The 13,788-nt window shown below is 38.1% G+C and overlaps 1 protein-coding gene across 3 annotated transcripts; it reads right to left on the minus strand.

Annotated features, from left to right (window-relative positions):
• Positions 1 to 83: 83 nt before the first annotated feature.
• On the minus strand, positions 84 to 11,807 carry LOC133301319 (phosphatidylinositol N-acetylglucosaminyltransferase subunit A). Of its 3 annotated transcripts, XR_009750170.1 has the most exons (10): positions 11,643 to 11,807; positions 11,317 to 11,459; positions 10,512 to 11,099; positions 3,026 to 3,180; positions 2,750 to 2,840; positions 2,469 to 2,585; positions 2,284 to 2,387; positions 1,784 to 1,874; positions 1,475 to 1,698; positions 84 to 214 (listed from the first exon to the last, which is right to left on the minus strand). XR_009750170.1 is itself a non-coding variant. In XM_061500947.1 (9 exons), exons 2-9 carry the CDS (start codon positions 11,434 to 11,436, stop codon positions 1,603 to 1,605), a joined length of 1,347 nt encoding a protein of 448 aa, XP_061356931.1. In that variant the 5' UTR covers positions 11,437 to 11,459; positions 11,643 to 11,807; the 3' UTR covers positions 1,562 to 1,602. The 3 variants fall into 3 exon arrangements, 1 of the variants encoding a protein (XP_061356931.1); XM_061500947.1 differs by lacking the exon at positions 84 to 214 and having other exon boundaries at positions 1,562 to 1,698; positions 10,512 to 11,084; XR_009750171.1 differs by lacking the exon at positions 84 to 214 and having other exon boundaries at positions 1,675 to 1,698; positions 2,245 to 2,387.
• Between the last annotated feature and the right edge of the window lie 1,981 nt (positions 11,808 to 13,788).

The following is a 13,788-nucleotide window of genomic DNA, read 5'->3' on the forward strand; positions in this document are numbered from 1 at the left end:
CACGACGGTCTCGCCCATTCACCTTCGAGTGCCTGTCCTTCTTCGTTTTGGAAGGAGGTGACTTGGTTTTCGCTGCTGTGGGAACTTGTTTCCCTGAAGAAGAATCAAAACCAGGTTGAACCCTCTCTGTACTGGTGCTCTTCACTGATTCTGAATCCATTGTTTTTGTGATCCTCTTTTGATCATCCAGTTCCACTAACAGGTTTTATAAACACTGGTTTCGGAGGGTCCGTGAATTTAAATAAGGGAAAAATATTTGTCATTTTGTAAAGAGGAGAAAATATAAAAAAACTACTATATATGCAACAAAACACAATAATTTTATTTAAAATGATACAAATTTATGTCCTCTAAAATGAAAAATATTTTCTCCAATAAATAAATATAAATAAACAATTCAAAAGGCAGGGATTTGACCGCAAAAAGTTTCTTTTGAAGTTTCGAAATGAGATTTAATCTGAGTCAGTGCATGATCTGTGTTTGAATTTCTGGATCTGCCATAATAGTAAAGTCATTAATGCTTCTTCTTGTAACCCCCTAGATGAAGTAATTAAGCCTTCAATCCAATCTGACACCATAGGTTTGAAAATTATTTCAAACAAATTATTGGGGAAGTGTATCCTTTCTTGTTAAAAATTTACATGATCTGGTCACGTGAAATTTTCATATTTATCTCTTTCTTTTTATATATCAAATAAGTAAGATCTAATTATAATTTATCACTAAGAAATAAATACAAAAATTTCACATGACCCTTTCATGTGAAATTTTAACTTAAGAGGATCTTCCCAAATATAGGTGTATTTGGAGAAGACCAGGTGGTGCATTTTAGGAAGGTGAGTGAAACTAGCAGTTACCAATGCGGGAATAAGGCATGAAAAGCATATTGCAGTCACCTCTTTCGAACTTTCAAGAATTCTTAGCTGTCTTCCTATATGGAAATCATCTCTAGTTCTCTACCCACTCCATGAATATCCCCAAATCTATTACTTTAAAAAATACTATTAAGACAGACATATTGACTAGGCAATCATGGTTAAAAAGTGAGAAGACTTTTTTTTTTTGGTCTTTCACCAGGTCCTCACATTCTTTGGGCATCTCACCCTCTGAAAACTTGACACCAATCACATGACAGCAAGTTTATTGAATTATCTAGCATTTCATGGAAGGGAATGAAAAAACTGCATTGGTAGAAAGAGCTAGTGCTTTTTTGGATATCACTCTAGAATTACTTCTAGAGGTCCAAAGTTATTCTGGCCCGAGATGCTCTCGTATTAAAAATATTTGGAACCTTTATCTCACAGACCAAATTAACGTGTTTGACTGTCAAACTCAACAAAGTCAAGCAGAGAACATTAACACTAACTTGGCACACCGCGTGGTTCTCTATACAGCAATCAGCATACTTCGGGCCTCTAATTTCAAGCCACATATAAATGCGCCTAGGCCAACCATGCAAAGGACTGATGATTACCTCCAATTTCCATATCTGGGAACTGGGACGGAGGAATGCAGCTAATGGAACACCATCAGTATTCTTTTGATATTCTGCATTTCAGATAGAGGGCAAAACAAAACTCCGTGGTTCACCAAAATAATGTGTCACGCTACTCTTTTCATTGGGTTTTCTTCCAACATCTCTTCATCACAGTTGTGTGGAAGAGTAAAATCTGGCACCTCCTCAATATCATCTGCAGGCTAATAATGTAAATGCGCAAGTAATACAGTTAGCAAAACATACATAAGCTGAAAATGTCACACACATCCAAGACCACCAGCCTACCTGCCATAGTTCCAATAGCTGCCATAACAAAAAACCAACAATCATAACCAAGCAAAATAGCTTGCCTGCCCATGCTCCACAAAAGAGGTACCTAAAAGAACAGAGACTATCAACACCGGTAGAAGTATCTCCTTAATTCGACACAGCAACAATGTTCTAATAATATTAAACTGACATCAATCTTTGAATAAAGAGGAAAATCTATACACAATAATCAGATGCACGTTCCTCCTTCTAAATTAGGCATCAATGTTACACCTGAATTCCTATCCCCATAAAAATAATTGTGAGGATTGTAGGGCAGAGAAATAAAGATCCCAAAATACATTGCATTACCAAGTATCAAGCAGCTTATGTTACAAGCAGATTAAAAAATGTTATGCTAGTGTAATTAACAAATTCATATAACTAAAACTGATTGAACAGTGGACGTCTTATTACAACTATTAACTATATGTTACCATTACAATCGAACTGAACCTCTGATGTTTAGAGTGTACCGTGTGAGACGTTCTAATAGATTTTGATTGGAGCACTTCAAAGCACGGTCATATACAATTGTGGTCCTTTTGGCAACGTCATGCCAGTTGTAGAGTTCCCTCATCTACAAAAGATACATAAACAAAAAGGAATCAGTTCCCCCACTATATGCATCAGAGAAAGACTATTTAAACAACAAACTCACTCGATTGTGCATGACTTGTGGATCAATTTTTGGCAGCATAGATATAGCCCTTTGAACTGCATGCACCATATCACCGGGATCAGGTTCTGCCAAAACAATCATGTCATCTGGCAAAACCTATATAAAAAGAAGTGAATCTATATCAAGCCCCTCAAGGCAGCATTCCAAAATTGTGGAATTGGAAAGAAACTGAAGTCATAAACCAAATTCTCAGACAAACTTTATATAAAGCTTTGTTTCTCACACTGAACAGGTATAGAAGGAAAATCTGTTTCACCTACCTCAGGAACTCCTCCAACACGTGTGCTGACTGTTAACAATCCACAACTAGCAGCCTCTAGAATGGCTATACAAAAAGCTTCTGTTAAGGAGCTGAAACAGTGCAAACATCATTAATGATTGAAAATAGATATGCACTGTAACTGGGGCTGATATTGAGAACCCCAACATCTCACACAAGCTCTGAGAACTGCTCAACTTACAGAGTTAGACAAAAGGATTATAAACTCATCATTGCAAAACTTAAAGAAAGGAGAAATTTGCCAAGGAAGCTAAACCTGTTTAAGAAGATATGCCCAGATACTAGAACGGATTGGACTTGTGCATGTGGCACAGCTCCCAACATTTCAACTCGATCTTGAAGAGAATGCTTTTCTCTCATCTCTTCCAACCGTACACGCTTAGGTCCATCACCTCCAATAATGAAACGAACCTTCCAAAAATATGTAAGTTAGGCCTTTGAAAGACTAGAATTAAAATTCCAATTCATTTCCGTAGCATTACATATTTTCTTGGTGAACTATTTAGTAAGGACATCTATAAAGTGTCACGCTGTTCAGCTAAAAAGGCCAAAGACAGTGCTATCTGTCAACAGATAAAAAATTTACATCAGTGCCGACACATACTTTAACATTGCCAAAAATTCTTGATGTTCAAAAGATCGCTATATATCCATATACTAACTGTTTGTTTGAATGCAGACCCGAGCAAATGCTAATTCAAATGTTTCCCCCCTTTCTTTTGGGACAGGAACAGGGGAGGATATAAGCTTCTCAGTCTATTTAAGCATAAATTTTGAAATTTGTTGGTCCCTCATGCATGTTCAAGTTAGCTGATAAAGACTCATTGCCAACAAGTATATATGACAAAAAGAGCAAAATTATTCTTTTACTAACATTCTGATACTACTCTTTTTATTATTATAGAGAAAAAGAGATCAAAATAGTACAGAGGAGACTTTCTTAATCCAAGGGCACTCCCTTTTTTCTCAGACTCAACTTATAACTCTTGCTTTTCACTAAAAACACACAATCTCTATCTATGTATTCAAGTTCCCCTCCAAAGAAAAGGTAACAAAACAGAATTGGCAACAAATTAAATTACAAAATCAAATCAGCAAAATTTGTAAACTGAATAAAATCAATGACCCAAATAAGTAATAAATTATTGACCACACATGGAAGAAATTTGAAGGATCGTATTATACCAATACTCGGCCCAAGGAAAAAATTCAACCACACTTTGGGCTGCTCAAAACAGAAACAATGCAAGTAGGTCTTTAAGGTTCGATTAATTACCTCCATTTGCCCATCGGTTTCAGGGTCATAAGCAATATTAAATTTAAGAGTGGTGCCCTACAACCTGAAAAGCTCTTGCCAGAATTTACTAATGAATGTTCGATCCCGATCACTAACAATACTTAAAGGAATGCCAAGTAATCGAACCACCTCCTTAACAAAAACTTTTGCAATACTCCTTGCTGTGAATGGATGTTTCACCATGATAAAATGAGCATACTTGATCAATCTATCAACCACAACTAGTATAGTATCAAACCCCTTTAATCTTGGCAGCCCCACAATGAAATACGTACTCGGTTCCTCCCAAATAGCATTTGGAATGGGCAACGCTGAAGCAAACAGGCAGGAGAAGAAGTTTGATACTTACTCCGTTGGCAAACTTGGCAAGTAGCAACATATGCAGCCATTGTCCCTTTCATTCCTACCCAAAAAATGGATTGAGCCAATCTTCTAAACGTTTGAAATACACCAGCATGTCCTCTAGAAGGAGATGAGTAAAATTCATGAAGTAATTTGGGAATCTAGGTTGAAGTAGAAGCAAGAACTAACCTCCCTTTGTAAAATAGTCTCCCTTCCTCCAGAGTGTATTGTGGGTGAGAATTTGGATCGCTTTCCAAGTCAGCCTTTATCTTCAGGCAAAATAGGGTCTCTAAGCACTTCATCATCTAAACTAGAAATGTCCTGCCAAAAAGGCCTATAAATGGCCTGTAACTCTTTGTCCTCCTCCCTCCTTGATAAAGCGTCAGCCACCTTATTATTTAACCCCACCTTGTAAACAGTGTCACACTGATAACCTATAAGCTTGGCCAGCCAATGTTGTTGATCTTCAGTTGTCACTCGTCGCTCTAAAAGAAATTTTAAACTCCTTTGGTTGATGTAAACAGTGAATCGCCTCCCCAAAAGATATGGCCACGAATGTTGTATAGTCAAAACAAGAGCCATTAACTCTTTCTCATATATAGATTTGAAAAGAGTAGCAGGAGCTAAAGCCTTACTAAAACAAGCAATTGGATGCTTGTCTTGCATCAAAACTGCCCCCACCCCCTCACCCGAAGCATCACATTCTATAATAAATGGCTTTGAGAAATCTGGTAAGGATGGCTGTAACCATAGACTGTTTCAAAGCATAAAAAGAATCCTTTGTTGAATTGGACCACTCAAAATTGCCCTTCTTGAGCAAGGCAGTTAAGGGCTGAGCCAACTTCCCATAATTTTGTACAAACCTAATGTAGTATCTAGTGAGCCCCAAAAAATCACGAAGAGCCTTAATGGTCTTTGGAGTAGGCCATTGCAGTATGCTTTTAATCTTCCTTGGATCCATGGACACCCCTTTGTTGGATATGATATGCCAAGATAATCATGGACTGCTTCCCAAAACTGCACTTTTTGAAATTTGCAAAAAATTTGGCTTGATGTAAAGTGCCTAACACCTATTCCAAATGCTCTAGATGTGCCTCCCACGATGGGCTATAAACTAAAATGTCATCAAAGAACACAAGGACGAACTTACAAAGATAAGGCTGCAATGTCGAGTTCATAGCATGTTGGAATGTTGTCGGGGCATTAGTAAACCCAAACGACATCACCAAGTACTCAAAATGCCCTTGGTGCGTTCTGAAATATGTTTTCAGGATATCTTGCTCAGCCATCCTTATTTGAAGATGGCTAGAATGCAAATCGATATGTGAGAAATACAAAGCTCCATGTAACTCATCCAAAAATTCTTCTATCACGGAATTGGGAACTTACCGAAATTGTAGCCCGATTAAGAGTTCTATAGTCCACACATATCCTTTAACTGCCATCCTTTTTCTTTACAAAGATCACCGTGCTTGAAAAGGGGTTGTTACTGACTCTAATTATACCAGAACTCAGCATTTCACTCACTAGTTTTGGTATCTCATTTTTATTTCAATTAAGGGTATCTATAGGGTTAGACATTAACAAGGTCAGTTCCCTCCTTTAAAGGAATACGATGATCAACTTCTCTGCTAGGAGGAAGCTCATTTAGCACATAAAATGCTGATGTATATTTTTGCAGCAAACCTTTTAATTGAATATTTAGAGAGAAGACAATTCATCACCTTCCATGCGCTCCACACTTCCCAAATATGAATAAGCTGCCGAAAACACTAGCACCAACGCAGCTTCTTCCACGTCTATTTTTTTTATAGCGCCTTAGCTAAATTAAGGAATGAGAAAGGGTAGGATCTCCAAGCTAAATTAAGGAATAAGTTACTGACCAGCGCATCTTAGGAGAAGAACAGCAGAAATGGGTCTCCAAGCTAGGATACGACTTTGAAATTCAATATCAACCGGGTAAGGAGAATAAAGTAGCGGATGCCTTGTCATGGAATCTACAATGCTTTTCCCTTTCCTGTGTAGATGTGAGTAAATATGATGCCCTGGAGCAGGAGTTACAAGAGGATAATCGAATGAAAACCATCATTAAAGACTTGCTGATCAACCCACAGTCACATTCCGGGTTCAGCCTCCATGGAGGGAGTTCGTATCATCAAGGCAGATTGGTATTAGCTAAGAATTCCAATTTCATTCCATTGGTATTGCATGAGTTTCATGATTCTTATATGGGAGGGCATTCTAGGTTTCTGCGAACGTTGAAGAGGGTCAACAGTGTGGTCTATTGGGAAGGCATGAACAGAAGTATTAATGAATATGTGGCCTCTTGCTCGGTTTGTCAACAAAATAAAGTTTCTACGCTGTCTCCGGCTGGGCTTCTACGGCCACTGCCTATCCCTACAAGCACGTGGACTGATTTGTCTATGGACTTTATTGGAGGTTTGCCTAAGGCTCACGGTTTTGACACAATTTTTGTGGTGGTGGACCGCCTCTCTAAGTATGCTCATTTCATTCCTCTCAAGCATCCTTATACAGCCAAGGTAGTTGCATTATTGTTCATCAAAGAAATTGTCAAATTACATGGTTTCCCTTCCTCCATTGTAAGTGATAGAGATAGAGTTTTTCTTAGCTCTTTTTGGTCGGAGTTGTTTCGTTGCAGTGGTACTAAGTTGAAGTATAGCACCTCTTATCATCCACAATCTAATGGGCAGACGGATGTAGTAAATCGTTGCTTGGAAGATTACCTACGGTGTTTCTGTTCACCTAAACCCAAAACGTGGCCCTCTTGGTTGCATTGGGTAGAATTTTGGTATAATACAACCTTCAAGACGGCCACGGGTACCACCCCCTTCAAGGCAGTTTATGGTTCTGAACCACCAACCCTGTTTCGGTCCAGTTTTGCAATTTCTCCAGTTGATGAGGTATCTACGCTGCTGCAAGATCGTGATTTAATTTTACATGAATTACAACAACATCTGTTGGTTGCTCAGAGTAGGATGAAGGCACATACAGATCAGCATCGCAGGGATGTTGAATTTCAAATTCATGACATGGTTTACCTCAAGCTTCAAGCATACAGATTAAAATCTTTGGCTAAGAAATTAAATGAGAAACTTAGTCCACGATTTTATGGCCCTTATGAGGTGGTGGAGAGAATTGGAGCTGTGGCTTATCGATTACTCTTACCATTGGAATGTAAAGTCCATAATGTGTTTCATGTTTCACTCCTAAAAAAGCTATATCACCTACGGTTCAGGTCCAGCCACTTCCTCCCATGTTGAATGAGGATTGGGAACTCGTTGTGCAGCCCGAAGATGTCCTTCAGTGGCGAAGAAATTCCTTGGGACGAATAGAGGTCTTGATTAAATGGCTACAACTTCCATCCTTTGAAAATTCTTGGGAGGATTCAGCTCAGTTGGACTTTCAATTTCCGGAATTTCACCTTCGGGACAAGGTGAAAATTTTGGGGGGAAGTATTGATAAGAATCCTATTAAGGTGTATAGTAGAAAGCGTCACGGGAGATTAATTCCCACTGCTGACTCAGAGGAAAGAAGGCAAAATGGAGGTGTGGGTGCTGAGAGAAATTCTGTCAGGGAGAATTCGGTTATTGTGGGCCAGGCTGCTGACGTGGAGGGGTGCATTTCAGGTGGTTACATAAACAGAGCAAATGAAGGATGATGGAGGGGGCAAATTGGGAGTTCTTGGGAGAGATCAGTGCCTCTATAATTGCACTGAATTTATTAGTTATTTCTCTGTAATTGTCTCTTTAAAGCTTTAGATTGAAAGTTCACTGTACTAGAATTTTACTCTTCGTAGATAAATATAAAGAAAATCCAGGTTACTGGGCCAAATTCCTTGTGTGCTGCGTTTATATTCTGATATACTTTGCCAGTCTTATCAGATCTCCTAGAATTAACACTAGTTGTCTGTTGTGAACAAAAGACATGGCTAAAGTTCTCCACTTGAATTTTACTTCCCCTAACGTTTCCAACCAAGCCATCCTTAAAATGAGGTCCACTCCACCCAAATCAAAAATAAAGAAATCCCCTCTGACTTCATGTTCCCTCAATGTCACCACCTTGAGACATTTTCCTCTGCCCATCCCCCAATCGAACCCTAAAAGAGGAATTTGAAGATGGGAAAAGACATGATCGATCTACTAATGTTCATTGTCTTAGGTGAAATCAACCCACTAGCTGAAATATACAACAACCGAGCCATTGAAGTTCAGACACCATCCCATAATCCATAGAAGCCAAATCCCCTTCTCCGTCACAATTAGTAATCCCATCTTCCCCCCAAAATGCACAATCAAAGATTTTTCTTTGGGCAACGATGACTGGGACCAAAAGGCAGCCCACAGTGAAAACATTTCCCCTCGTTTCTGCGTTTAACAAATTCATCATATGACAACCTAATTCCTTTATGATAAGAAGTTGGCATCGTACGAACCTAAAAAAGCCACCCCTTTGGTCAATGTGAACTCACTTTTTTCAAAAATCTTGTTTGGTGCCCTTGTTACAAGATTGGGCCTAGGCCCATTATTTTTTAAAAAAAATTCCCTGACCCCACCTTGTGACTCAGAAATTGTGTAAGAAGACGGTTTTGCTCCTCTTCCCACAAAATGTCGCACACCACTTGCTAATGAACGCGACGCAAAACTACTATGGCTATACAGTCGGAGGTCCTCCTTAATACTTCGCGCTAGCTTCATTGCCTGATAAACTGCACTTGAATCTTGAATTTTAATCTTGCTGCAAATTTCAAGTTGTAGAACCCCAAGAAAATATCCCAAAGCCTATTTTTGGTCCAATATCGCTAACTTGAGCCACTAGAGACTCAAACTCAAGAATGTAGTCTTCCACCTCCCCACCTTGTTGCATGGTGGATAATCATTCATAGATGTTCCCATGAGAACTCTCACCCGAACCTCTGAATCATGGATGTCACGAGTCCCTCCCATCCAAGATTAGGAATTGTTTTGCTTGACGTACCTGAACCAATGAACAATCTTGCCCTCTATAGTGACAAAAGCCATGTGACCTTATCAGATTGGGGCTTTTCTTCGATCCCAAAGAACTTTTCAAGCCTTGCAATCCAACCCAAAGGGTCGGAACCATAAAAAATTGGAAACTCCACCTTGTGTGCCCTCATTCTCCAAATATTGACGAACCAAACACCTTTGATTCGCTTCCCACACCATCACTAGAATTAGAATTCCCACTCCTTTCCATCCACACTTTCAGCATTGACCAAACTTCAAACTTCAAACTTCTTCAAACCCATCAAGTTTCACGTCAATAGATTCCACCTTGTTGCTGGTTTCCAATCGGAGTCGCTCAATGGCACCCTTTAACGCTACCACGTGACGTTCTAGATCACCTTATTGACCCAAATAAGGAATAAATTATTGACCAAATCAATAATTTATTAATGATTTTCGCTCTTCTTGTGTAAACCCTCCAGATTGTGAGTTTAATAGTAGCAGTTGTATCACATTCCTACGAGCCCTATGTAATTATTCATCATGAAAGCAGGACTATCTTCCTCGGTAAAATCCCCATTCATTTTTCTTGGAGATCATCTTGAATTAGTCTCCCACATGGAACCTATTTTCCATCAAATTTGTTCAGGTAATTCTCTAATTATGATCAGAAATCAATGTGGAAAGAACGCATTAGGGAATGCTGTGGCTTTGCAAAAGATGCTGATTTGATGTTGCAGAACGTTGTTTAAATTAAGTATCTAAAATTACAAAAACAGATATTATTTTATCAAGCATAAAATTAGGAAAGGAGAAAGTTAGAATTTAAGAAAAGGTACAAGTTCTTTAGATATGGCATATATTTGATAGCCAACTGCAGCCCTGAAAAGCAGCCCTTAGGCTGTTCTCAAAAGCATCTATAACTTGTACAGAGCAACAGAAGAAGCACCAAAGAAATTTTACCAAACAAAAATTTGCAACTTTAAGCACCATAATAAAAACCCAAAACATTCCCACAAGGGCATTAGCATAACAACATTGTCTTCATGTTAGACAGAACTCAAGACCCAAATTTCCTAATTATGCATGAAAAGCTATTAATGTTTTCATCAACTCACATTGGAATGTAATCGGCATACTTCTGGAATGACCTCAACAAGCAAATCTACTCCCTTCCGATAAACCAATCGGCTGATAACAACAATCACGATTTCCCGTCTGCTGGGACGCTCCAATGCTGGCTTGAACATGGTAGTATCAACAGCATTAGGTATTACAAAAACCTTCTCTGGTGGCAAACCTGACCTCAGCACCGTGTTTTCCCTGCTTGTATGTGAAACACATATGGCTTGACTCACATCTGCCAAGGTAAACTGCAACACCTTGTTCATGTGGATGCTTCCGACATCAGCAAAACCATACAGCGAATGATCTGTAAACACAACCTTGTATCCCATGGTTCTCGAATGCATAAGAGCTTCATGACAAAATGTTGAAAATGCTTGATGTCCATGAACTATAGTAATTCTTTCTCTAATAAGGATAGTTCTTATAATTGGTAGTAACCCATAGAAGGTGGGTAATGTATTCTGCATAACGAATGGCCTCCATGGAACATAATAGACTTTCAGACCACCGGTCATATATCTGACCCCAGATCGATTTCCATAAGCGTGAGTTACAACCACCACCTGAGTATTCATTTTCTTTTAATTCACATTTATTACAAACAACCTCAGCATAATTAAGAAAAATAAAAGTAAATTACTCTCCTCCCCCCTATATTTTGCATTTACTATTATATAAACCTACACAAACTCTCATGTACAATTTAAATCCGAAATGCTATGAAACCTAATAAATTCGTTAATTAAACCGTTAGAAAATCGAATCCCCAAAAAATAAATAAATTTATTGGCTGACCTTGTGGCCTAACTTGAGCAAGCATTGTGAGAGATAATATATGTGATTCTCCACACCACCAAAGTTGGGATAGAAAAAATCTGAGACCATCAGGATTCGATGCTTTTGGGGATCACTCATTATGTCACCTCGCACTCCGATGACTGCAGCAAAATACAACAACAATAAGAAAAGAGATCGCAAGCTATAGCGAATATCTTTCGATTTCACCAGTGATAGGAACTGCGATACTTTGCTGAGTGTGAAGACATGAAGGCTCTGCAAAGTGTAAACCCTAACACAATCGAGAATGAAAGACAACGAAAGCTAAGAAAACAGTGACTCACCTGCACACTATAGCAAGACTCCGTTTGTATTCATGTTGATTTCGTTGATGCCAAATAAAATGCTTATTAAATGAATAAAGCTTCAAGTAGCTAGTAATAGTATCTCTCTTACTAAATATTTGATAACAGAATCCTTACCAAAAAAAGAATTTGATAACTGAAACAAAATTTATAGATCGCTTGGCAAAGGAAGCTCTTTCAACCGAAGGGTTCTGTCAGTACAATCAGGTTCATAACCCGGACCAGTAAGGCAGTAACCCAAAATCCGTTGACCCTTTTTTAAAAAAAATAAAATAAAAAAGAGTAATGGGCTTGTTGTGTTGTATAATTTTTATTTTTTTAGGTACAAGTTTGTTGTGCAATTTGGAATACACCAATACAAGTTTTGTCATTATACAAAATATTTCATTTATATTCAGATAATTCTACTACATTAGTGAAAAAGGATTTACACATGGAAAAAATGTTTTTTTTTTATTGTAGAAAATTTTGTTTGTCATACTCATCTAAATTAATATTTTTTCTCTCTTATTTTTTATAATGGAACTCACTCATTTTTATGTTAGTGGTGAAAAACTTTTTCTGCACAAAAACATACACATTAAATAGAAACTGTTGTAGGATATTCAAATTATCCGTAGCATCCTCCTTCCCCATCCTCAGGATGGTTGTGATCAGTTTAGATGGAATGTGTCTGGCCATGGACAGGTTTCGGTTAAGGCCATCTATAATTTGTTAGCTGGTCATGCAAGTGGGGTGTCATTGTATTCTAATATCTGGAAGTCCATTTGGGATTGGAAGGGTCCCCATAAAATTCAAGTCTTCATATGGAAGGTGGCTCATGGTAGATTGCTAACGAATTTGAGATTGAATCATCTTCATATGGGGGAGGCTCTTTGCTGTATCTGTCGTGTGGAGGATGAGTCAGCCATTCATGCTCTAAGAGACTGTTTCTGTGTTAGTGGTCTATGGATCCAGTTGGGTGCTAACAGGTATTGTCCGAATTTCTTTAGTTTGGATATAAATTCTTGGTTGTTATCCAATCTTCAAGTTACTTTGGTAGATGTTAGTGGTGTTCCTTGGAATATCATTTTTGCAGTTACCGTTTGGCTAGTTTGGAGGTGGAGAAATGATACGTATCATGGTAATCAGTGCCTTCCTTATGCCTATAATAAGCAATTGGTTGATTCTCGAACGATGGAAATCTGGAATGTGTCCAGAAAAAAGAAGTCTATTGTTTCTTGCTCTAGAAAGGAGGAGATCCCCATTGCCTGAAAGTTTTCAGACGAAGGATGGGTGAAGTTAAATACTGATGGAGCTGCCAAAGGTAACCCAAGACCGGCTGCGTGTGGAGGGATTTTTAGAGATAGTACTGGTCTTTGGCTTTCTGGTTTTTCCTATAGAATCAGTCATTGTACTGCTATTATGGCATAATTATGGGGTATCTTAAAAGGAGTACAACTGGCTTGGGATAATGGTTGGAGGAAATTAGTAATTGAAAGTGACTCTTCAACAGCGGTCACGTGGCTTACTGCTAGGAGTAAGTCAGCCTGTGAGTCTCATATTGTTACTCGTATACGGGCTTGGATGAATAAAGAGTGGTAATCAAGCACACGTATAGAGAAGGAAACTGATGTGCGGATTGGTTGTCTAATCTTCCTTTATTAAATCCGGATGTAGAAGATTTTAGTATTTTCCCATCTCCCCCCTCTGGGATTTGCTTTTTGTATTTAGCTGATTTAGGTGGTTTCGGTGAAACTCGATGTATTTGGCTTGATTAGTATTGTTCCTATTGGGGTTTTTTTCCCCTTCAAGTTACCAAAAAAAAAAAAATAGAAACTGTTGTACCTATTTTACCCAAAAAAATGATAATTTTACATTTATGACTTAAGTTTATTTTTTTAATCACGAAAGATTTGTGGATAATAATTAATTTGAAAAATTCAAATAAAATGTTAATAGTTGATATAGTCAAAGTTAGAATTTATTTAGATAACCATCATAAGAAAAAATAATTATTTGGGGTTCGCTTTTTCTACGGTCAATGTAGATAACCTATCTACATTGAGCCCAAAACGACGTCGTTTTGAGGCGAAAATCAAGGTATTTTTGTAATTATAATTTATTTCAGGGTTATAATAGTCTT

This window comes from Gastrolobium bilobum, unplaced genomic scaffold (genome assembly GCF_033153095.1).
Source record: "Gastrolobium bilobum isolate Gb01-03AN ecotype WA unplaced genomic scaffold, APGP_CSIRO_Gbil_v1 utg12879, whole genome shotgun sequence".
Taxonomy (NCBI): domain Eukaryota; kingdom Viridiplantae; phylum Streptophyta; class Magnoliopsida; order Fabales; family Fabaceae; genus Gastrolobium; species Gastrolobium bilobum.